We start from the raw sequence: 25,312 nt of genomic DNA, 5'->3' as shown, positions 1-25,312 counted from the left end.
TGCTGCCACATCGGCAGAAAAAAAAACTCGCATTTTGAGACAGACTCCGTACGGTCACCGGCCGGTGTTCGGTCGGTCGCCTGAAGATGTCCGGACGGAGTCCGTTCACGTCACCGAGCTCTGCTTCCGATGAAGAGAGCTCGGTGGCACCAAAAAAATCCACCGAGCTCTACCGATGCCGGACATCGGCCGGGCTATGTGACTGGGCCATTAGGAAGTGGTACTGATCTTTACAGTTACATATTGTACATGAATAGACATTTAATAACATAAACATGCAGACAAACAACATTCTGGATCAAACTCTGCTATTTAAAGATGGACCAGACGCGTCTAAGGGTACCCACCTCAATTCGCTAGTGGAAAATGGGAAGTAATGAACTGATTTATTACATTTGTCTTACTCGAAATCAGTTTGATAATATCCGTCACACTGGGATGAAATCTGCAATGTATATTGATCTTATGGATTGAACCATTGGTATATATGTACATTAAGTTTTAGGTATACTTGTATTATGATTTACTTACATACATGTATTTAAGAAGTTTTAGTGATCTTTATAATTACATATTGTACAAACAAATACATTTAATAACATAAACATGAAAACGAACGACAGCCTAGACCTTACCCTGCTATTTAAAGATGTACGCTGTCCGTATTGACATGTAAGCGCATCTTTAAAGATAACATTTCAAGTAGTCTTTACTTTAAGGTATAAAGATAGGTAGATCTACATGTACAGTTGCAAATTAAGATGCTTCAAATCTGTACCACGGACCTTCACTGTGGAGGCGGCACGGTCCGTGTGGTGAGAGGCGACCAACTTCCGGTCATCTCCGGTAACTCGCTTCTGGAGAAACGGAACTACTTCCGAGACAATCTGGACTATATACGGAAGTTCCTTTTGCATGAGCCACGTGGTCATGAAGATCTGTACGGCATAGTTGTTCTCGAATCTGATGACGTCACGGCTGACGTCAATTTGATTCTCCTTCACAATGCCGGGTACGGTTCAATGTGCGGTCACGGAGCGCTAGCGATGGGGCGGTTCGCTGTCGACACGGGGATCGTACGCAAACCAACGTCACCGGAAACGGAAGTTAGGCTGCGTTGTCCGTGTGGTATCGTCCGCGTGTTTGTACAGTATGAAAACGGACGGACAGGATCGTCAAGATTTATCAGTGTACCGTCGTTTGTATTTGCTCGAGGTAATATATCATTATCATCACGTTCAGATACAATTTTACCGACATACTTAATCTTAATGGTAAAAAGAGTCGTTACATTAAAACTAACTGTCTGCTGATACTGATATGATGCATACACGGTCAAATAATACTTTCAGATGTCAAGGCGTCGGTTCAAGGGTACGGCGACGTCACAGCAGATGTGTGTTACGGAGGGGCATTTTTCGTTCACGTCAAGGCGTCGTTGTTAGGTCTTGACGTGCGGACCTCATCAATTGACGATCTCATCAGGGCCGGTGACGCAGTGACACGTACGCTTTATGGATTTACCCCTTTCTGAACATCTGCACATAATTCCACTTTTTTCATGCCAGGATGGCTCAACTTTGGAGCTCAATTTTGGACGTGCGCCCTTTCTCCAGAACCTTAAAAAATGAGGCCCTAAACGTGCTGGAAGGGGCGCTCCCCGGAAAACTGTATATTTTAGTCTAAAATTGTGAATTTAATGTGTCTTTTTATTTTCTTTTACCATACATCCTTGGGGGGGGGGGCGCTGGATATAATAATAATAATAATAATAATAATAATAATAATAATAATAATAATAATAATAAGTATAAGTATAATAATAAGTATAATAATAATAATAATAATAATAATAATAATAATAATAATAATAATGACAATAATAGTGACAATAAGATGCGGTGGCTTAGTTTAAGGAGTACGTTTAGTTAGTTTATTATTAACACATGCTCATACCTTTTATAACTTAAATTTTAAACATTTCAGGAGTGTTCAAGGCGTGTGTGACTGTTACTCATCCCGACAGCCCGGACCTGGCCTTCATCGTCGGAACAAACCTCGTCGACGACAACGAAGACAACCCCGACGTTCCGACCGCTATGGTGTGCATTTTTGCCGACAAACAGGTGACTATAATGAACATATTCAATTGTTCCGAAAACAGTTTGGTGTCATCGTTTTCCGTTTAAACATTATGTGTATTTACACAGCAGCTTTTTCCGCACCAATCCATTGAACAATTATCCTTTTTTTTTATCTGAATTTTAACGTCATAGTGGCCTTAATGCATCCTCAACCTTACGTCGAACTGACGTCAGGTGCCTGCTTCGTTATTGAGAATAAATTATGCACGATTGTCGGCGGTTGATAGTTGACACTTACGTATACACGCGCTTTTTTTAAAAGTTAAAACTGCATCAATGTTATATTGGTGTACGTGTAAATCATTTTAACGTCAGGTGGAACGTTCACCGTGTGGATCTGGCAGCGCCGCAAGAATAGCACAACTCTACGAGAGGGGACATCTCAAACTTGGCGAAACGAGACAAATACAAGGCCCAACGGGGGACTGTTTCAAAACAACGCCGATTAAGGATGTGAAATATGGGGAACACAACGCAGTGATAGTGGAAGTTGAAGGCAGGGCTTATTATGCGGGGAAAGCAGAGCTTATCCTTGAAGAAGGAGATGAAATTGGAAAGGGATTCTTGTTACGATAATCATTTTTCATAACGGTGTAGTCATTGATCAGAGCATTTTGACATACTCATTTTAACAGTATTACAGCAATTTAAACGCGGCAATGAATAAATCAGTATGTATACAGTCTTTTTATAATTAAAGTTATTTTCAACAAATTTTATTTCATAAAAATTACATCACAACAAAGATATCAAAAATCCTTTAATAGTTCCAAAACCAACAAAACATGCTGTACATCAATATGGACCAGGTTGGGGGGATCGAGCGGCCCTCCATCCTGCCCGCAGTTTCTTACTGAGCCCTTGTGCCACCACGGCGTAAGCAGGATCTTTCGCCCGATTTCTGTTTTCTTCTGGGTCAATTTTGTGGTCGTACAGTTCCACGCCAAACAAGTCTGTCCAGACAGGTTTATATTCCGGAGCATAATTAAACTTGGGCCACTCCGTGTACCGGTACTGGTCCGTACGTACCGTGTAGCCCATAATTTTTGTACCGTTCTGGAGTCTCGGGTACTGTGAAAATGAAGCGTCTTTCCACGGAGCGTTTGGATTCTTCATCAAGGGAACTAGGCTTTCACCTTCGCGGCAAAGGGTCACGTTATTAGACACTTCCGGACATAGGTCCATTGATCCAAGCCCGGCGGCCTCGACGAGTGTAGGAAACAGATCAACAAATTCAGTCAACTTCTCCGTTACTATGCCATCATCCGTCATTCCCGGAACATGCACCATCATCGGCGCATGCGTGGCGAGCTCGAAGTTTGTATGTTTGCACCATTCCCCGTGTTCGCCAAGCTGCCAGCCGTGGTCGCCCCAGAAAGATACGATCGTGTCATTTGCGAAGCCGAGACTCTCCATTTCTCCCATCACCTCGCCGATAAGCGAATCGGTCCAACTTACCGCGCTGTAGTAGGCTCGCCTAAGTGCTCTGACGTCATCGTCAGGAAGTGACGTGTTGATGTTACCGGAAGCGTTAAGTTTGGCTTGGTCGAGGTATGTACGTAGCTCACCGTATTCGCTCCACGCGACGGACGGCATGTCCACAGGTGCATATTCATTAGTCGGAAGTCGTATCTGTTCTTCCGGGTAATACTGCAGATACGATTCGGGGAATACAAACGGCAGATGTGGCCGATGGAACCCAACGGCGATGAAGAACGGCTTTCCCTCATACTGCCCACCGGAAGTAAACTCATTAAGTGTTTTTAACGCTTGTTCCTTAATCTGAAAGTCTACCAGCGGTTTCTCCTTTAGCATCCCGTCAGGAATCGCCTTCCAACTGTTATCCCGGTTTTCCCAGTAAGTTGTGGCGTGGAAGTACGGCACAGACCAGGATATTGGATCATCGTGGCCGCTCGCTGCGCCGGGGTGAAAGATTTTGCCCATTCCAGCGGAAATGTATCCATTCATTTTGAAATACTCTGGAATCGTTGTAAAGTTTCCACCAAGTTTCCGGAAGTAGTGCACAAGATCATAGATATGCGTGGTATCCGGTCGGCGGCCGGTGAGGAGCGACGTCCGGCTAGGGGAACACACAGCCTGCTGCACGTAGGCGCGCTTCAGAAGGAGTGATCTGCCGGCTAGGGCGTCCAGGTTAGGCGTGTGCATCGGCGGGTGGACGGGCGATGGGAAGTCCGCGCCCTCGTAGCACGTCAACTGTGGTCGAAGGTCATCCACAGCAAAAAACAGTACATTCTTTTTCCCTACTGCGAGATGCAAAACACAGAACAACACAACAGTTCCTATCATGTTTCCGCTCTTTGAAAATTGTGGGGACTTACAGTACTAGTTCACCGCTTATATTTGACTTAAATAGATAACTGTACATTAGACCAACGATAAATTAACCTTTGGTTTGTAGCATCAGTCTGTCTACTAGTATATTTTTACGGGAACCAATTATGAGAAGGTCGAGTATATGTGAAGTATGAAGATGGTGCTCTTATATACAGATATTATATTTATATCTTGAATAAGAGATAATTAGTACGGTGCACAGGTTATTACGAAATCCTGGTTTAGTTAAAATAAACAAAAACTATTACTCAGTGTGTATTACTTGTGTATATACAAACAAACATTTCTGAAAGACGTGCCTTTCTCAACAGGCGGTTTGTTCCAACGACGTAGGTGTACTATAATTTTACCTATGTTGAAATGCTCCCGTCGGCATTGTGTGTAGTACACACACATTTATCAGCGTTGTCACATTCTACCGTGTACTTGAAACAAGACCAGAATATCATATAAGATTATAAGTCATCTTTCATTGCCGAGAGTATTATATAGGTTCATCCCAATCCGAGTTTAGTTTAAACATTATATATTTTACAACGACTGTGAAGAAAGTTATGATAACTCACTCTCGTTGGCACAATGTTACGCGAGTGTTTGTACTTGTATTGTGGGGGGAAACCGGAGTACCCAGAGAAAACCCACTTGTCCGGCTTGGTGACTACTAACCAAATTCTCATGCGCCCAGGCCGGGAATGAAACTAGGGTGTCGCCATGCTGAGAAGCGAGTGCGCTCACCGGATAACCTGTCGGCAAATGCACGTCCATAGTGCACGTCCAACCCGAGCGTAGGGTGTTTTGCGGAAACGACCTGCGCCAGGATTGGGATTACTTAAGCGGCTATGGTAGGTGCTTCTTCTCCCACGTCAATTAAACAAGATATAGTGAAAATGGGGTATACGGTATACGGGTACTTTTTTATCCCTGCCCGTGGGCAAAATAAGGATTTCAAGCATGGCCGATGAAACACCCGGATGTTTAAGATTACATTTTGTCAAACATTCGTCTTTTGGATGATCGTATAACTCTGTTATTTCAATGTATCAACTTAATTAACTTTTCCAATGAATATTCCTTGTTCCCATTTAAGTCATTTCCATAGAGAAGGAATACAAGTGTTGGCAATTTCTTTCATTGTTTGCATTCAACTTTAAAATTTATACGTACTTATGGAAGAATGTAACTAAAGTGAATCGGTATTTCGGATATATGCTCTTACGTTCGGACACTATATTAATAAGGGAAACTACCAGCGGATCGGGCGGGGGGGGAGGGGGCGTGCACCCGGCGTCCATTCCCCCAAATCGTCCCAGTTTACTTTTTTTATTTCACTACAGAAGAAAAAACACCCAAAATGCACCATATCGGACTAGAAATTGTTGTGTTCTTTTTTCTAGTGTGAGTACCCCCAGACCCTCCTGAACCATATAAAGCTAAGCTAAGCTAAGCCCCCTCTAATGTTAATTCCGGAATACGCCCCTGAAAATACTAGCATCATGACTCATAAATAGAATTTAATAAAATGGTAATACTCCAACGTTCAAGTAAGTATAGTGTTTGAATATATCGTCCTACACTCTAAACAATCAAATCTTATATATACATGTGCCCATGTTTTCAGCCACAGTCTGTTTGAATTAATTTCCCTTATGTACAGCGAACATTAAGATACATACGTCCATAAATACTGTACAACAATAGCCATTTATAAAGAAATATAAACTTTATTCAGTATACATACAACAAAAAGGTTGAACAGTACAAACAACACCGTGTAAAATACGTAACACAGAAACTATTGGAATAATCAAAATATAAAAGTATGAACTACATAATCTGTGTAATACTTGAACAGAGTTACTCCCCATGTACCGTTCTTTAACAAGATAAGCCAGAAGTAATTAACCAACTTACAGTTTCCATGACAGACAACCATAACATTAACTTTATACAGAAGTGTATTAAATGCAATAAGGAAAATTATTTCATTCTTTGTTTTCAAGAATTTAGCATCAATGCCTTTAATTCTGTCATACTATAAGGTTAATCACTATAGAATAGATCTTAATTGTTCAGAAAATTGCTGGAGAATTAATGTTTGTTAAAGTGTTAGTGACGCTTTTAGCCATAAAACATCAATTTTCGAACGTAAATATGAACAACCGCGATCGGATATTCTGTCAGCAGTCTTATATCACTGGTTTCTAGACATTTTTACAACGATTGGCTCATTCAAAGAATACAAAATAAAAAAGTTGTAAAAATGGTCAATCTGTGAGATTGCAGCTTTAAAAAAAACTTAGGATGACCAATTTAACCAATGATTGTGTGGTAAGTTCGGTCATAGGTTCCCACCGCAACACAATTACGCTACTGATGTAACTACTTGTTAACGGAATAATGTTCCGGGGTTGCCGACAATGGGTATAAGCACCATACACATATGTAAACTTATTAAAACTGATTTTTGCCATTAAGGTAAGCCACCCATCAATGATTAAAAATTGCCACTGGTAAAGTCTCATTTTAAAGTTACAAAATTTTAAGTTAAGTTTTCACCGTGAGCTTTAAATATGAGCATTATGTTATTTAAAGTGACACTCTTATTCAAAATCAATACATACACATGAATAACAAACAAACATTTTGAGTTATAAACCTTAAACTACTTACTAAATTAAGCATTTATGGAAAATAATAATTACTGATAACAAGATTGTAACCGTGTATTCAATAGCTGAAAACGCGTAAAATATTAAATGATTGGTGAGTACTAAAAGATTAACTGTGATCTACAATCGTATCATAATTCATTCATAAGAACCGTTGTTTTCGACATTTATTCATCCTTTTTGGTATATTAAAACAATTGCTTTAATTGTGGTAAATCTTATTTGGGTGTAAGAGTGCATCTTTAAGAAACAAATTTATATATTTTGCTATACTATCACAGTACAATATTGTTTAATTACCTCCCTTTGATATATCATCTTAGAAGTGTCATAAAATTCAAAAATGTAATATATACAAAAATAATTCAATGCACAATCAATATAAATAAACCATGGAAATGATATAATGTATCATCTAATCTTTGCATCCTAATGATGGATGGCTTACCTTAAAGTAGTATTAAGTATACCCTAATTGTTTTTCATATTTCCTTTATACACAAAACAGTGAATCATCGGAATAAAGGTTAAAAATATGTAAAAACTAACAGCGAAATCAATAATAAAGGTTAAAAAATATGTAAAAATTAACAGCGAAATCAATTAATAACCAATTATATGTCTTAATGTCGCACCCACTTCTCCAAATACGTTGTTGTTGTCGTCTGGTGTTGTTGTTGTGGTTGTTGTTGTCGTTTGGTGTTGTTGTTGTTGTTGTTTGCATAGTAATATACATATGATTTAAACTGACGCGAGTATGAATTAAAAGATGGCAGTTTTAATTTTCCTGAAAGTGTTTTTCTTGCACACAAACTAGTCAACAAGATTTCACATTTAACAAGCAAATGTCATATAATAATTTTTCTCACAGTATTTTCATTTCTACATACGGCAAACCGTTGTATTTATCAGAAACACTCGGAATATTACGCATTACCAATTGTCATGGCAAAGAGCCTTTGAAACTGGAATCCCAAGAGATTTTTCTCTAATTTTATACGTAATTATTTTTCAACTTTCCCCGCAGCTAAATAAGTAAACAACTTTATATAAATATGTTATGCATTTTTTTCTATCGTTTTTTTAACAGGGAGCTTCTGGTTTTATGTTATACACAGAATACAATTAATTCTTTGATGGTCATATCAGATAGTTGCATAAAGAAAACACTAGTTGTCTTAAAGCATGATAACATCTCAATATTCTTATTCTATCGTCGGCGGCCGTGTTGTTACGCGCGTAGATTCTTGGCGATATCCGCGGCCTTGTTGGCTGTGTGGATGATATCCGGGCACTTTCCACGCCTCAATATCTTGTTCCCTTCAAAGTAGCCCTCGTTCCGCGGCAGCCCGTGGGAGCCGTCCGTAAACGTTACCATTCCTGGGGAGGGGGGGGGGAGACAAATAAGACAGTAAGATTTTTTTCAAAACAGAGAATAAAAATACAATACACGATTAAATCTCCAATTTGCATGTAGCATATGACACTGTGGCAAACAGACAAAAGACGTGCATTTATGTACATGTAATATTATTTGAAGTCATTGACATTGGTTTATTGTGAGTACCTATTTTTATCGGAAGTTGAAGTACAAAAATATATTGATAATATACCCCTTATACATTTTGAGACTTGAGAGCGACGGTGTCCTTGAAGTGAAATAAAGAATCGAGGCCCAGTTTTTCGTAACATCTTATAATAACAGGATCAGTCTCAGTACGTTATTTTTGATTTGGTATAAATTGTGTAATTCTCTCTGTTGAAATAGGTTTGCGGCTTTTAAAGGAAATTATATTTGAACTAAATAAAATAAACTACTTTTTGTTTTATAAACTCATATTTAAGTATGTAGTTTTGTTAAATTAAATAAGATTCTACAGTCAGACAGGCTTGAGAAATTTCGCGAAATTGAGGCCAGGCAGGACCAACATGTATATCCACTGCCATTTTCTTACCATGTCCGGATAGTTGCCCGTTCTTGAAAGCTTCATGCCATACCAATGCATTTATAAATAATCTACCATGGATAGCTTACATTGCCAGGATATACTCTTTCCTTATATAAATTATGGAGTAAACTTTGCAAGCGAGCAAACCGTGACCGGATATTTTTACATTCTGCAAATGACCGACTTCAATCTGTCCCAAAGTATAAACACGTCGCCCTGACAAAAATGTAAAACAAAAAAGACTTAGCGGTATTACCGTTTCCGAATATTTTCCCGTTCTGAAACTGCCCTTCGAACTTCATACCATCACAGCGCATGAACACGCCGTAACCATGGAACCGCCCCTGCAGGAACTCGCCCTCGTACCTGGAATTAAATGGACGTTGTGCTGTATATGGAATAAAGACAATGGTAGTTGCTTGATGTACTAATGAGTCTTTATTTCTAATTGTTGATTTTTTATCATACAGCATCATATATAAGTTGTAGCGCTGATGAGGTAATCCATATTTTCGTCATTTTGGAAGTCATGGGTAAGGTTGGTAATAGGGCATACTAAATAATGAAGAAGGTTCTACCTGCTTCTATAGTTAATGTCGTTTAGAACCGTTCGCGTTCAACCCACGATATCAATGACGTCAAACAACATGCGTTTTACAAACACATATTGACGAGTTTGCATTTATTTATTTATAAGTTCTCTTTAAATCATTTTTTACAACAGAAGGTGCGCCGTAAGATATTTTCTCTTTCTACCAGAACATACATGATTACCACACAAGTTTTACCAGCGGTGTATGTCGCAGAGTAGCATCTTAAAAAAGTGTCTGATTTTTACGTACAATAAATAAATAGTGAAGTCTTATATACCGTAATTGTAATTGTATACCACAGCAAATGCTGCTGAATGATCTTTCCTTTGTTTGTATTCAGTTGTTGAATGCAAAAGGACACCTTCTCAAACAACATATTCGGGTCAAGAAACGGATGTACAAGGCGTGGTATTACACTATTATAAAAATGGGATCGAATTACTTCAAGGGTATTTTGCTCCGTTAAATATGTCTTTAAGCCCTCAAATTTGAATGGGTGTCTGCGACGACCGTTCGTAAAGACCTACATGCCCTCGACACAAAAACTAATATTACGCTACTCGCATACTTGTCAACAACTATCGTGATATATAAAACCAATTTACCTGAGCAAGCAGACGACATCTGTAGATTTGTGAATTTGGCAGAAATATCGACTAGTTACTAGTTGTCCTCCCAAAAATGTCTACGCAGACTAAGAATTTTACAGGTGTTGCTTAGCAACATATTTAATATTCGTCAGATAATAAGACCGATGCGGTTGTTTTTACGATCAACTAAATGTGTCTATATTTAAGAAAAATCGATCTCATTTCGGCATTCGCCATTTTGGAAGCCAACTGTTAGGCAGGTGAGAGAACATATCAATGTCGTCTGCTTTTTAATTCTATTATAAACTACTTTTTTCTTCTCAGAACTCTTTTCTTTAAGGGTTAATCTGTTACCGCGTGACTGATGTGTTGTATTTTAAGATTTACAAAGGAGATTGTTCATACGTCAATTAACTAACAAACAGTATCTTTGTTGTCATATCGTAATACTGGCAGTGGAGCTAAAAACATAAATTGATGTAAGATGGCTTCAAATCAATACCACGGAATTGGAGGCTATGAATACCGTCACATTGTGAACGCCAGAAAATATCGGTCTGTGACAGGTCAGATCATTATGAATACACTTGGCAGTTTGTAAAAGCGCATTTCTCAGGAGCGTGTAAATGGACATGTATACTTATATCATACCTATAATTGACTTTAATTTTGTTTATAAAATGTTACACACATTTGTTATCCCGAAAATTACAGTTGGTGTAAAATTGGGGAATGACTAATGCATATAAGTAATGTACAGTTAAGGGATATATATATATATAGATAGCTTCATCCTGGACACATGTGAATACTATTCATACTGCTTTTTTATTATAAACACTGTTAATGGTAATTGTGTGGTCATATACCAATCCTCCTGTAGCCATTTATATAAAACATTGATAATAAGCTGTCCACAGGTTATCTTAAGGCTAGTTTGCATAATTAAATTATGTGATTGATTAATAACGTTTCTGGGATTTATTGACCAATCAATACATATTTTGGCTAACTTTGACCAAACCAAAATTTATCCCAATTAAATCAATTAAGAGACCCCATGGATTCGAACACGCGACCTACCTCTTTCATGAGAGTCGAACATCTAACATGCATGTAATGTTACGATACTTTTCGAAAGTTAGTTAAAGAATGACCTCGAATTATCGCTGAACACCATGACCCCGTGACCTTCACAAAGCCCGCCGACGAGGTTGCCGAAGTATTGAGAGCCGTCGGTGAACTTCATCTGCCCGTACCCCTCCCGTTGTCCGGCGTCGCTCCAGTCCCCCTTATACTGACTTCCGTCCGGATATTGATAGGACCCTTTCATAGTGTTTTAGCTGGAAATGATAAAAAAAAATGAATTTATGAACGTGTGATTGCCCTGCACATCTGCCCTTATGAAGTTATGAACGTGTGATTGCCCTGCACATCTGCCCTTATGAAGTTATGAACGTGTGATTGCCCTGCACATCTGCCCTTATGAAGTTATGAACGTGTGATTGCCCTGCACATCTGCCCTTATGAAGTTATGAACGTGTAATTGCCCTCCACATCTGCCCTTATGAAGTTATGAACGTGTGATTGCCCTCCACATATGCCCTTATGAAGTTATGAACTTGTGATTGCCCTGCACATCTGCCCTTATGAAGTTATGAACGTGTAATTGCCCTGCACATCTGCCCTTATGAGGTTATGAACGTGTGATTGCCCTGCACATCTGCCCTTATGAAGTTATGACCACATATGTTTTAAACAATTATACCTTATTTCCCGAAATAACGAATGGTTTGATTTTCATGTATACATATGTACGTATAATGCTGTAATAATTTATGGATGACTGTTAGGCCACGGGGTGAGGTTTTGAAGAGCAAAATCTTCATTAAGTTCATAGCTTTTCACAATTATGTAGAATCAGCGAGTTCTCTGAATCGGAAATGACTTCCAATACATGCATGTAAAAACAACTATTTAGGCATATTGAAATGCATTTTGGTTGGAAAGCCAAGCCGTTCCTTTAATTGAACAATGAAAGTTCATATCATGTTTACATCCGGATATTAAAAACATCGATTTTAAATATGCCTGAAACTGAATTACACATGATTATAGAAGCACTTAACAACGAAGTTAGGAAAACTGTGATTTCGGTGAACGCGGAAGTTTAGGAAATCTAAAGTGAATAAAAACTGAAGAGCCTGCCATTGAAGCGCGGAAGTTTTTAGATCGTGTGTCACGATTTGATTCACACATAGTTTGGAAACTAAGCAATATTATTTCACTAATTCAGTATCAGAAAATCCTAAGAAAGGACTCCAATATGAACCTGTTAGAAAGGTAAACAATTAACTTACCCGAGTCACCTGTAAGATAAAAATAAACTATATTTTATCAACTATTGTTATTTCAAACATCCAGTCAAATTTAACACGTATTGTGGCAAAAAAATCCACTAGAATGATGCATATATTTTAACTACTATGACTAACTAAAATAAGTTGTTCTGCGTGACTTACATTCTATAAAATTATCAAATTACTCAAATGTAAACAATTACTCACTATTTCTACTTTCGCTTCAGAATTTGCACCTGTATGCGCAATACGTCACACACAGAGGACCGCAAAAAACCATGACGTATCGAGGTTCAACTGTCAACATGGTAGACTGCGGTAATGTACGCTGTTATCAGGAAAGACGTTTAATTAAAAAGGAATTGATGTCATGGAGTAAAAAGATTCCACTAGTCGTTGGTTCGTATATTTTAACATCGCTTATGGATATTTTCTTTAACTTTTAAAGCTGTGTTTCCACTATTATTTGTCAACGTACATTACTGTTATTGTCAAATTTATTGACCTACAATTTCGGCTATTATTACATACTCCCGCAACAGATTTTCTTAATTTGTACTTTCACTTTGTTAATTGGAGCCAATTAGTTTCTCCTAAAGCATTTTTTATTTTGTTTTATCTCAATAGGGGTGAATTTTATTTAAGAAATTGAACTTTTTAAAAGAGAAAGAATGCAAGAACACCTTGTATTTTTGGCAGATTTCTGAGTTATCGATCGTCAACATAGCCTAAAATTGTCAGCATCCGCAGCCATGAAAAGCAATATTATTGGTTGACAGCTGGCCTTGTCATTTGGGCAAGGTTTTGTCTCATTTTCGGTAGCACACCTTTGTTTGATAGTATCAATAGTTAATTTCGAAAAGGTACCTTTGTTCAAACAGTATTGATTGGATTTTGGGTCCTGGGAGAATTTAGAAAGCTTGTTCTGTATGTTTCAATGCTGAGAACAGTTTTCAAGTCAAAAGATTTGTCTCACCTAAAATATTGATTTGAAACAATCAATAGGGCTGCTGCAGGTTTTTATAGGTGGCTTAAAGCTCTGAATCATTTGACAGAAGCTTTTGATGAGTAACATTGTTAATGTGTTTTTGTGATGATATAGTTTGAACTGTTTAAGAGAAAATGCTTTTAATGGAACTTGGGCCAATTGGTAACACGCATGCAATGATGATGAGAAAATGAATCAGATAATTTCAAATGGTTTAGAAGTAATCTTATAGCAATGAAAGTTGCATAATACAAGAATATGATAATGGGAATTAAATAGACAAGCTTTCTTCTTCTTTTTTTTACATTAAGTTTTGTTTTGTTTTTTTGTTCTGTTTGGTAAAAATTGTCATCAAAATAAAATTGTAACACGTCATAGTGCCCCTGGTATTCATGATTTTTTCCAAATAAATTTGACTGAAATTAATTATTGGAAATAAATATATGCCTGTCCTCAGGTACACTTATCTAAATAGGCAACTTTAAGTTAATACATACTATTAAATCATATGTTTTCTATTACAGCAAAGTTAAGTCATAATACTTGTAGTAATGCTAATGATTCCATAACAATTACGGATGTTGGACAGGGTAACATAATGTATGATTTTGTTTAGTTTTCAGATAAAAATTGTGTCATTAAAAAAGTGTCATTTGTATCACATTGTAGAAGGCATACATGTATTAGAACCATCATATTCTATGGTTTCATAATTCAAATTAACTATTTGAAATTTAAAAGAAAAAGAAATGGACCCACTTATTTTCAGGTGAATGTAATGTCTTGGAACACATGAAATTGAATCAGCAAAAAAGTGTGCAAAGTCTAATATGAATGAAGTTGAAGGTCAACTATTATATCACTCTGTTTTTATTTTCCTGATGTATATGCAGAATCCAAAACCAATCTGATACTGTTGCTGCTGCTCCTACTGATAATGCTGCTGTCATATATGCATATTTCTGCTGTTGCTATGGCTACTGTTGTGGTGGCTACTGTTGCTGCTGCTGATAATAATAGTGGTGGTGGTGGTGGTGGTGGTGGTAATGGTGGTGGTGGTGGTGTTGGTAGGGATGATGTTGATGATGATGATGATGTTCTTGTTGTTGTGGTTGGTGATGATGATGATGATGATGATGATGATGATGATGATGATGATGATGATGATGATGATGACGACAATGACGACGATGATGCTGCTGATGATGATGATGCTTTTGGCCACATTGCATATTGTCAATGTTGCATGTGCAGTATCACTGTTCTGCAGTTCCTGGTGCTAAGGCCTATAGAACATTTTATTATATATGTATACCCTTATGTACTATTCCAGGTTTGGAAGCAGTAGCAGAACAAGTGGGAAGCCGAAGGAAAGTTAGAAAACTGTTTGAACCATTCAATTGTGAGTACCGGTAACATGCTCTACCTAGGCCAGTGTTGTTTATACCTTACCCGACCCACATGTTGCAACAGCTTCAACATATTTTTTTTTAGTTTCGATGGGTAAACAAATTACTTAAAGCAGAAGCTCAAAGAAATTGGGTTGCAATTATTATGTTGGGTATACCATACACACAATATTGTAACACTGTTTATGCTATTATAGCCATTGTGATAATAATATTGTTTATGCTATAATATAGCCATATTAATGTGATAACTTAATAAGGATATTCATTTTATATCAAGTCTTCATTTTAGATATATATCAGCCAGCAATTAAGTTAAATACAGTTTACCTAATTTGCCTCATTTGCATTGTAACAATAATTTCTTTCAAAAATTGAAACGTTTGGCAAATTGCAAAAAATATTAATTTTGTGATTGTCGCTATATTTCCCAAGGCAATGAAGTGTAAATTATAAATCATTGCAAATTGGAGATATTCTAATGTTTTATCTGTGTTTATGAAATTGCTTTGGTATTGACAAGCACATAAATGTCAAATTTTAAATGTCTGGTTTGTTTTAAAACTTAATTGTATGATTGATTCATAACTTATCTCTTTCAAATTTATTGTTCTAGCCTACATCAAAATGTGAAATGTGTTTTTCCATTAAAGCAGGTGTTCTTTATTCATAAAATTAATGGAAAATAAAAAGTGACTTGAATATTTAAAATGAAAAACTATAGAATATTATGACTATTTTCTGGCCTCAATTTCAAAAACATAGTCCATAAACATAACAGGATAAAGCTAATATCACTATTTTGATTTTAGTGTAAATTGTGTATTTTTCCTTCTTTAAAGATGTGTGGGATAAAAAACAAGCATAACCAATTTTTATTTTCAAATGTTGTATCACGATATGCTGATGAAATGTTGTGATACATCACGATAAGTTTTTGCAAAAAAAACACAAATACATATTTTTCAATGATGGTTCGCTGTCACATAAGCTTTGCAAAATTGTGTGATGGAAACACATAAAGTGAATTTCCTTGCATGTGTCTCACCGGTGAAGGTGGGCTTTAAGGTCCATCACCCGCATTTGGTTTGTTTACACTCATGGTTGGTTAGAAAGGATGTCACAAGGTTAAATCAAAGAAAAACAAGAGATGTTAGTGAAACATTTATGCCCCCTTGGGAGCCAAATTGTTAGTAGGATTTGGACACTTAAATAAAATATGGACAATCAGAAAACCTTTTTTCAGCTTACAGTCACACTGACCTTGACCTTTGACCCACTGACCTCAAAATCAATAGGGTTCATCTGCTGGTCATGACCAATAAGCCTACCTAGTATGAGGTCCCTGGGTCAAAGCGTTCTCAAGTTATTGATCGGAAACCGTTTTTCATGTTAAGGTCACACTGACCTTGACCTTTGACCCACTGACCTCAAAATCAATAGGGTTCATCTGCTGGTCATGACCAATACACCTACCAAGTATGAGGTTCCTGGGTCAAAGCGTTCTCAAGTTATTGATCGGAAACCGTTTTTCATGTAAAGGTCACACTGACCTTGACCTTTGACCCACTGACCTCAAAATCAATAGGGTTCATCTGCTGGTGATGACCAATACACATACCAAGTATGAGGTCCCTCGGTCAAAGCGTTCTCAAGTTATTGATCGGAAACCATTTGGTATTCCGACTGACCGACAGACAGACAGACCGACCGACATGTGCAAAACAATATACCCCACTTTTTTCAAAAGGGGGCATAATCATGTAAACACAGTTCCCTTTTAAAGTGGGTAATGTGAAGTTAAAAGCAAGGTCACAATATCAACTCAAAGAAATCTTTTAACACTCTGGACCCAACAGTTTAGGCCAAAATTCAATGAAGCTTGAAAGCATTTGTTTGTTTTTATTGGAAAAGTGTCTGTTTCCAAAAGCAATGATGCTCAGGTGAGCTATATTGGGCTGTTTTTCAAGAGCAATGATGCTCAGATGAGTGATATAGGGCTGTTTCCAAGAGCAGTGATGTTCAGGTGAGCGATATAGAGCTGTTTCCAAGAGCAATGTTGCTCAGGTGAGCTATATAGAGCTGTTTCCAAGAGCAATGATGCTCAGGTGAGCTATATAGGGCTGTTTCCAAGAGCAATGATGCTCAGGTGAGCTATATAGGGCTGTTTCCAAGAGCAATGATGCTTGGGTGAGCTTTATAGGGCTGTTTCCAAGAGCAATGTTGCTTGGGTGAGCTTTATAGGGCTGTTTCCAAGAGCAATGATGCTCAGGTGAGCTATATAGGGCTGTTTCCAAGAGCAATGATGCTCAGGTGAGCTATATAGGGCTGTTTCCAAGAGCAATGATGCTCAGGTGAGCTATATAGGGCTGTTTCCAAGAGCAATGATGCTCAGGTGAGCTATATAGAGCTGTTTCCAAGAGCAATGATGCTCAGGTGAGCTATATAGGGCTGTTTCCAAGAGCAATGATGCTCAGGTGAGCTATATAGGGCTGTTTCCAAGAGCAATGATACTTGGGTCTGTTATATAGGGCCGTTTCCAAGAGCAATGATGCTCTGGTGAGCTATAAGAGGCTGTTTTGAAGAGCAATGATGCTTGGGTGAGCTTTATAGGGCTGTTTCCAAGAGCAATGATGCTTGGGTGAGCTTTATAGGGCTGTTTCCAAGAGCAATGCTGCTCAGGTGAGCTATATAGGGCTGTTTCCAAGAGCAATGATGCTCAGGTGAGCTATATAGGGCTGTTTCCAAGAGCAACGATGCTCAGGTGAGCTATATAGGGCTGTTTCCAAGAGCAATGCTGCTCAGGTGAGTTATATAGGGCTGTTTCCAAGAGTAATGATGCTCAGGTGAGCTTTATAGGGCTTTTTCCAAGAGCAATGATGCTCAGGTGAGCTTTATAGGGCTGTTTCCAAGAGAAATGATGCTCAGGTGAGCTTTATAGAGCTGTTTCCAAGAGCAATGATGCTCAGGTGAGCGATATATAGCGGCAGAGCTATGCTCACTCTCTTGTCTTGTCTATGTAATGCTTTTTATCATTTTATGGTAAATCATTACATGGTGGAAAATAATGTATATTTAAGTTACTTCATGAAACCCTGGTACTACTTGTAATGTTTGTGTAGTACAGTTTGGTAACAGGTCTAATTGTTAAGTCCTTGTGAACTATAATTTCTTTTTCATGTACATTATTCAGGCCTTGAACCTAAAGAGCCACAGGATTGGGAACCGGAGGAGAACTGTTTTTACTGTAAAGACCGCATTCAACTTCTGTTTGTGAGTAGCGGGCATGTGTTGATAATCAGCTTTATATTTAACTATGATATAGATATTGATGCTGAAACTTGGTCCGAATTCAGATGTCAAAACTGAATAACAAGACCAATCATAGTTTGAAAATAAAAAGCATCTTAGAAAGAAAATTTACATTGACATCTGATGGTGAACAGACATTGAGGATTTTTGATAAAATTTGATTATTGTGACTGTACAAGGGGGGGGAGTCATTATTTGATTAAATTTACGTCACTATTCCCGATGGGAAAATCATGTTCTGAAATTAGTCAGATGGTGAGAAATCAGTAAATTTCATCTTGTCTGAGTGACTTTTGCATATCACGTGAAGTCAATCTGCGCAGTAACAGAAATACAGAAATAGAGTTCTATTGTCATCAATAATGTTGAATAAATGTATGAAAAAAAATATTAGTAAGAATCGATTAGAAACATACCATTATATACATTCATTCAAAGATCTATAAAACAATTTCTAAAGTTTATAACATTAACTGTTGCTTTTAAACGACATAGTAAGATACCAATTGAAATACTTTTCTAAAATGATACTTATGTAAGATTGAAGTTTAATGTGACCAATTATGAAGTCATGAAAGTAAATTGTCTCTTTAAGTTAAATATTTACAATGTGATTTTACAGGATGCGATAGAAAAGTCAGACTCGCGAGAAGGAGGAAAAATTCTCAAAGACCATCCTAGTAAGTACTTTGAGCACTTTGTGAGATATCAATTCAATTCCCATTTAGAAATGACTGTGTTATAATGAGTTACTTGTCCTGTGATATGTAGTCTGGATTTGTTTTTAATTGTGGAAGTTTATTCATTTAACAAGGAACAATAAAAAACATCAATAACAGGCAATTGTGTAAGAGTTTATTATTGGGGTGAAATAATTTGTAAAACTTTATTTTGGTCATGTTTTATTTTAGCATGCCTGAATGTTCGTTCAACTCTATTTTTATGTAAATGTTAATTCATTTATTTCAATTTCAGGCTTACGACATTTAGGTGAAGTGCTACCTTTCCTGCCGCAGTTCTACACCAGTGATTTTGGGCGGGACATCCTCACGGACATCAAGTCTGGAAGTAACGAGGCGACGCCCACTCCCCCACCCCCTCCCAGTGACCCCTCACCAAGACCCAACATCGAGCTCAAGGTCCCTGCTGTCTCATCTCCTGGTCCAAGGTACTGTATGTGGGTTTTCAAACTTTTCAGGTTGATTAATAATTATGATAATATTGAATATTGATTATGAAAATCAGTGTTTATGATCATCTCTCAGATAATCAGGTATAAAATTGAGATGTGCTATTTATGGAATATCATTTTCATTGATCTGAAAGGGCAATTCTGTTGAAGTTAATTATGATGCAAAAATTGTATTACAAGCATGATCATCTCCAATCATGTCAGATTTGTATTTGATCCAAAATATATTGTACCATTTTCCTGGTCAGAAAATATGGCTGTCAATCAAACAAACTATGCTGGAAAGGTGGCCATGTACCATGATATGATATTTTTTTCCCTACATTACAGACAAAACCTCTCTTATTGTTTGTTAATATTGAATATTAATGAGATTTTTTAATTCTATCAATCTTCGATCGTGCATAATTTATTTTGTTATAGTTAATGCATGGATTTGATTCTGACATAATTTGTTGGATGAGCTGCTAGAATTTTATATTGTGTGTGTCTTCCAGTAACAAATCAAAAAAGGAGAGCCCCCAGAATGGGAAGAAGGGCTACTCAAATGAGGACCTAAGTGCCGCCATGACAGAGGTCAAGAATGGGAAATTAGGAACCCGTCGGGCCGCCTCACTGTATGGAGTGCCTCGATCCACTCTCAGGAATAAGGTACTGCCGCGGGGCTTGATCACTAACATGTAGAGTCTGAGTTTGAGAGTTAAAGCTACGCTCTCACAGATTGAACGTTTTGACAACTTTTTCATTTTTTGTCTTGGAACGAGCCAATTTTCGAGAAAATCCATGGAAACCAGTTATATAAGACTGCTGACAAAAAATCAGATCGCAGATTTTTATATTTAAGTTCAAAAATTGATGTTTTATGTATTTGCCATAAAACATCAATTTTCGAACGGAATTATGAAAATCTGCGATCTGATTTTTTGTCAGCAACCTTATATCATTAAGGTTTGCAGATATCTACACAAAAAATTGCACTTTCCAAGATAAAAAATAAAAGAGTTGTAAAAATGGTCAATCTGTGAGAGTGCAGCTTTAAAGATGCACTATTACTCCCAAATAAGATTGAACACATTTAATACAATTGTTTTAATATACCAAAAAGGATGGACAGATGTCGAAAACAGTTATGCTTATGAATGATAACGAGTTAAATACAAAAGAAAGGTGCAGAAAACACGGTATTGCTACCTTAAAAAACCATAGCATATCGCAGTAAATCTTTTTGCATTCACCAATCATTTAATATTTTTGTGGTTTTCAGCTATTAAATACACAGTTATATTATTGTTAATAGTTATTAAAAGATTCCATAAATGCATTATTTAGTAAGAAGTTAAAGGTTTATCACTCAAAAATTATGTTTGTTTTACATGTGTATGAAACGATTTTGAATAAGAGTGTCACTTTAAGTCTCAAAACTGCGCATCTTCATTTCATTGTACAATCTTTATTAAAAAGAAATAATGGTAAAAGTTAAAAAAAAGTCTGGCCATATATGTTGCAAATACAATTTTTTAACAATTATTTAATTATGTTCTGTAAAAATCAACTACATTAAAGGTAAGTATATGTTACATTCAAGAACTTGCATCCCAGGCGTTAATATCACAAAAATACTTAAGTCAAAACTCAATCTCAATTTTATGTTTTTACTCCATTTTAAAGTGTATTCTCTCAAAGAATATGCAGATTAAAAACTTTGGTTAAGATTTCAAAGAAAAACATTTTCTACAGCATAAAAAGTAATTGAATATAACTCAATGCAACTACTCATGTATATTTTTTGCACTAGAATAAGTTTTCTTATAAATATTGACAAAAGTTTTTTTTCAACACTTTCTATGAAGAAATTTGTACTCAAAATAAAACCATACTAGATTTGGAATCATAGAATGATTTTATGTGGTAAAATGAGTTGAGACTGAGATTGACTTTGAGCATTTTCGTGAATTGGTCAAGAGTCAAGACGCTAGTTAATATGGCCCCTGGAGTATTGCATAGTTTGGTTTTAAGAATATCATTTTTTATTTAAAATTTTAAGACCAAATGAGGGGAATCATTTTACATATGAATGAATTACAATTAGAGGTGGTTGTGTGCAAAGTTTGGCTAAAAGAATTAATAGCCTATGTGTTCATACAACACCCATTTTTTTCTTTCTTAATTCAAAACAGAATCAAGCCATACTGTGTCTGTGTGTGATACCTTACAGTACAATGAAAGATGTCTTCTAAAAAGAGAAATGACAGCCTGCTTTAAATACAATCTTTTTCTCGGTTTTAAGCTGATTTATTAATGGTTTTTGATATTCATGGGTATTGATTTTTGGGAAACCAAATGTTACTTTAATAGCATTATTAGATGGGCCATTCAGGCGTGAAATTCATATTTGAATCAAACTCACACATTATAAAACCTAGTTCTAAGCCCATAAAGAAATACAATACTATATTAATACATGCTTTTCTGTGTTTACTTGAGGTTTGTTGCCACACTATTATGCCCTTGGATTTGGTTATTCGTACAATGCAAATGTGTTCAGGATATTTAAAGGGAGGTAACTCTCACTAAACTAAACTAAGTTCATAAATCCATGTTGTAGTTTTCGATATATATTGTTTGTATAGCGTTTATTGTTTAAGTGATGTTACAGATGAGTGATTTTGGTGACATGGTATAAATAAATGCAATTACATTAATTTGAAGAGGTGAAGATATTTTTTCCTTAAACTAGCAGAAATCGCTGTTAGACAAATATGGATGGCTAGCCCTCTCACTTTTCACCAAGGGGAAACGGGTTCGTTTCCCAGCCTGGGTGCATGTGAGTTTGGTTAGGGGTCACCCAGTTGGACAAGTAGGTTTTCTCCTGGTACCTCGGTTTCCCCCACAACACAAGAACACTCTTGCGCAACATCGGCAAACAAGGGTGACTTAGTATAAGTTTTCATAACTTTATTCAAAATCGTTGTAAATTATTTAATGATTAAACTTAAATGGTCTTGAAACCCTCAGGATGTGTACTGAAGTAGATTTTCCACATGTTTTAGATGTTTAAGCCAGAAGAAGAGGAGTGCCAGATATCCGCAGCCATGTTGATGGAGGATGACAATTCCAGTAGTGATGTTCCCCGCCACCTCCTGGCTCCCAGCGACGTCCCTAGCCTCAAACATCTTCAACAGTTCTCATTCCAGGATAGACCCCTCATGGTAATATCATCAGACAGATCAAAATTGCCTGCATTTTGGAAAGTTTTTGTATGCCCTCAAAGGAGTTCCATATATCATTTGTACTGTCTATCTGTGTTTTCACCTGGAATAAAACTTTGTCTGAACAGTAACTCGAGAACAGTTTTACCTAGGACTATCAAACTTTAGTGGTAGGTAGCTATTGCCCAGTAGGTTTCTCCTATTGTTTTGGGGTCAGTAGGTCAAATGTAAAGATCATAGTCGACAGTCTTATAAAAACTTTGTCTGCACAATCACTGGAAAGGTTTTTCTCCCACCTCAGATAAGTCGATCAAAAAAATTAACCATGCTAGAAATTCTTATCTTGCCACAGGCAAAGATAAAACAAGTACCCATATGGAACTCCTTGTTAATAATGGTCATCACATTGTAATTACCTCCCTTGTTGAAGACTGTCGTCTGTAGCATAATAGAAACCTTGTCTTGTGGCAATATTTAGAATGCTAATTTATTATTTCTGGCTTCAAATGTCACCCAAAAAAGTTTTCATGCAACTTTCAAGAAATAATGCTTCACTCTCCACAGAACTATTTAAAGACCCATTTGACTATTAACATAATCTGAATCACTGCATGCGTATCCATGACAACCACGAATTATCACATATCCATACACATTTATTTTCACTACGCACTAAAGAGTTCCAGCCAAAAATACATTTTTAATTAATTTTGTTTAACTGAGGTGGGAGAAAAATCATCTACCATAGCCACTCGTGTAAGATAGGTACATCCCGACCCTCCCGAAGGGTGTTTTGCGGAAACTCGGTAAACCTTAATTCCACAAAACACCCTATGCACGGGTTCGGATGGACCTATCTTACACTCTCGGCCATGGAAGATACTTATAATCTATGACCATAAAACTTCAGTGTTTAGTTGCCATTGACTAGGAGATGACCACTATTTATCTTTTTTAGGATGGTTTAGATTAAGATTCTTTCTGATTTCTGCCACTGTTCACATTTCTAGCATCTTTGCTGTTTTGACATTTATGCTAGGGCATAAAGGTATGACACCACCATTACGTCATTTGTATTTCCATTGTGTGGAAAATTCTTTAAATATTGCCTAAAAATGATCTTTTCACATCTAATTAAAGAGGAAATGGCAATGGTGGTGGTGTAACCTAGATGCATCTAAATGCAGGGCAAAACAACAATATATAAATGAGGCTTTAAAGTAAATAAGATGAAAAGATTAATGACATTTGAAGCAAGATCATTATAACAATATTATGAAATTAAGTTCCTATTTAAGTCCCTGGTCTGTATTAATAAAACACCTTAAATTATTTCCTCACTTAAACCATTTCCCCAAATTGTCAAACCGTAATTATAAATAAAAGTATGCATGAAAATGAAATATTTTTGACATTTGAAGATATTTATTTTAACGATAAGTGAGGAATTAATATATATAAGGAAAATGGCTTCAGTTAGGTAATGTCTTAAGATGTTAAAAGCGTACCGGCTGAGACACTAACCCAACCACAAGATACACTGTACTTAAGATTGCATTTTCTTTATTTTATTTCCTACTATTCTTAAAAGGATTGACAATGCAAAAACATATTCAGATTACTTTCTTATCAAAACATCTATCAAAGCTGCACTCTCACATATGAACCATTTTTCCAACTTTTTTATTTTTTGTCTTGGAATTAGCCAATATTTGTGTAAATATCTGCAAACCAGCGATAAAAGACTGATGACAAAAGATCAGATTGCAGATTTTCATATTTCCATTCTAAATTAAATGTTTTATGGCTTAAATGGTTAAACAGTTAAAGAAAAATGCATAAAACATCAGTTTTGGAGCAGAAATATGAAAATCTGCGATCTCATCTTTTGTCATCAGTCTTTTATCGCTGGTTTGCAGATATTTACGCAAAGATTTGCTCGTTCCAAGACAAAAAATAAAAAAGTTGTCAAAACGTTCAATCTGTGAGAGTGCAGCTTTAAGTGCATTGAATCATTATTGTTATTAACAATATGAAATAAATATTACATACAAGGAGTGTTCAATATGTTATAACAGAAGCTTGCTTTTGATTAATTTGAGATAATAACTTTAATTTCTACATGGTAGAGGTATTCCAGGAGTCATACCCTAGGGATATGTATATATATAAATGTCGGTTATCTGTTTGTTAAGTGTTGAATCTTTAAAAGTATTCTTCTGAATTGTCATGAAAATACAGCTTTTAAGAATAATAAAATAGAAATATCTGAAATAATCAGAATGTACAGGTTTTTTTTTTTTTTTTCCCTTCACAGTTGATTTTAGTAGTACATATAATATAGGCAATGAATGCACTTTTGGACATAATTTTTATCAAAAACATTTAAAAATGTTACATAGATATCTGCTGAAAAATGTCTAGTGTCCACCGTGACTACCCATTACCAAGCAGAGAACTTGGCCACGGTGCCGAGCGATTTGATAAGTCGCTTATTGCACTTGCCACCAAAAATTAAATATTTACCATTGTCGATTCATTT

At 36.5% G+C, this 25,312-nt stretch overlaps 4 protein-coding genes across 6 annotated transcripts in view; 2 read left to right on the top strand and 2 right to left on the bottom strand.

Moving 5' to 3' along the window:
* The first annotated feature begins 250 nt into the window (after positions 1-250).
* On the top strand, positions 251-2,796 carry LOC128210954 (trans-L-3-hydroxyproline dehydratase-like). Its single transcript, XM_052915299.1, has 5 exons — positions 251-373; positions 720-1,215; positions 1,353-1,505; positions 1,987-2,126; positions 2,460-2,796. Exons 2-5 carry the CDS (start codon positions 762-764, stop codon positions 2,718-2,720), a joined length of 1,008 nt encoding a protein of 335 aa, XP_052771259.1. The 5' UTR covers positions 251-373; positions 720-761; the 3' UTR covers positions 2,721-2,796.
* Positions 2,797-2,844: 48 nt separating this feature from the next.
* Positions 2,845-4,477, bottom strand: LOC128210952 (iduronate 2-sulfatase-like). Its single transcript, XM_052915295.1, has one exon. The coding sequence runs from the start codon at positions 4,449-4,451 to the stop codon at positions 2,940-2,942; it is 1,512 nt and encodes a 503-aa protein (XP_052771255.1). The 5' UTR covers positions 4,452-4,477; the 3' UTR covers positions 2,845-2,939.
* Positions 4,478-6,200: 1,723 nt separating this feature from the next.
* Positions 6,201-12,951, bottom strand: LOC128210953 (MORN repeat-containing protein 4-like). 3 transcript variants are annotated; one of them, XM_052915297.1, is made up of 4 exons: positions 12,868-12,951; positions 11,458-11,643; positions 9,374-9,483; positions 6,201-8,548 (listed from the first exon to the last, which is right to left on the bottom strand). In XM_052915297.1, the coding sequence occupies exons 2-4, from the start codon at positions 11,631-11,633 to the stop codon at positions 8,400-8,402; spliced, it is 435 nt and encodes a 144-aa protein (XP_052771257.1). In that variant the 5' UTR covers positions 11,634-11,643; positions 12,868-12,951; the 3' UTR covers positions 6,201-8,399. The 3 variants fall into 3 exon arrangements, with proteins under 3 accessions (XP_052771257.1, XP_052771258.1, XP_052771256.1); XM_052915298.1 differs by lacking the exon at positions 12,868-12,951 and adding an exon at positions 12,823-12,842; XM_052915296.1 differs by lacking the exon at positions 12,868-12,951 and adding an exon at positions 12,661-12,812.
* LOC128210951 (mushroom body large-type Kenyon cell-specific protein 1-like) overlaps positions 11,661-25,312 on the top strand; it is a 30,568-nt gene continuing 16,916 nt past the window's right edge. Inside the window, exons 1-8 of the mRNA XM_052915294.1 lie at positions 11,661-12,643; positions 12,888-13,059; positions 14,982-15,050; positions 18,251-18,330; positions 18,992-19,049; positions 19,345-19,537; positions 20,059-20,212; positions 22,612-22,770. Of these exons, the coding sequence (XP_052771254.1) occupies positions 12,939-13,059; positions 14,982-15,050; positions 18,251-18,330; positions 18,992-19,049; positions 19,345-19,537; positions 20,059-20,212; positions 22,612-22,770 (834 nt within the window). The 5' untranslated portion in view covers positions 11,661-12,643; positions 12,888-12,938. The remainder of the gene's footprint in view (positions 12,644-12,887; positions 13,060-14,981; positions 15,051-18,250; positions 18,331-18,991; positions 19,050-19,344; positions 19,538-20,058; positions 20,213-22,611; positions 22,771-25,312) is intronic.

The sequence above is a fragment of the Mya arenaria genome, chromosome 12 (assembly GCF_026914265.1).
Source record: "Mya arenaria isolate MELC-2E11 chromosome 12, ASM2691426v1".
NCBI lineage: Eukaryota > Metazoa > Mollusca > Bivalvia > Myida > Myidae > Mya > Mya arenaria.
This window is presented reverse-complemented; position numbering and strand designations above follow the sequence as displayed.

Excerpts from the sequence above, each read along its gene's own strand:
- LOC128210954 (XM_052915299.1), top strand. The coding sequence starts at position 762 with ATGCTTCAAATCTGTACCACGGACCTTCACTGTGGAGGCGGCACGGTC. Across the intron at positions 1,216-1,352 it reads GTCGTTTGTATTTGCTCGAG|ATGTCAAGGCGTCGGTTCAA; the intron begins GTAATATATCAT and ends TAATACTTTCAG. Across the intron at positions 1,506-1,986 it reads GGCCGGTGACGCAGTGACAC|GAGTGTTCAAGGCGTGTGTG; the intron begins GTACGCTTTATG and ends TAAACATTTCAG.
- LOC128210952 (XM_052915295.1), bottom strand. The coding sequence starts at position 4,451 with ATGATAGGAACTGTTGTGTTGTTCTGTGTTTTGCATCTCGCAGTAGGG.
- LOC128210953 (XM_052915297.1), bottom strand. The coding sequence starts at position 11,633 with ATGAAAGGGTCCTATCAATATCCGGACGGAAGTCAGTATAAGGGGGAC. Across the intron at positions 9,484-11,457 it reads GTGTTCAGCGATAATTCGAG|GTACGAGGGCGAGTTCCTGC; the intron begins GTCATTCTTTAA and ends ATTTAATTCCAG. Across the intron at positions 8,549-9,373 it reads CGGGAAAATATTCGGAAACG|GAATGGTAACGTTTACGGAC; the intron begins GTAATACCGCTA and ends CCCCCTCCCCAG.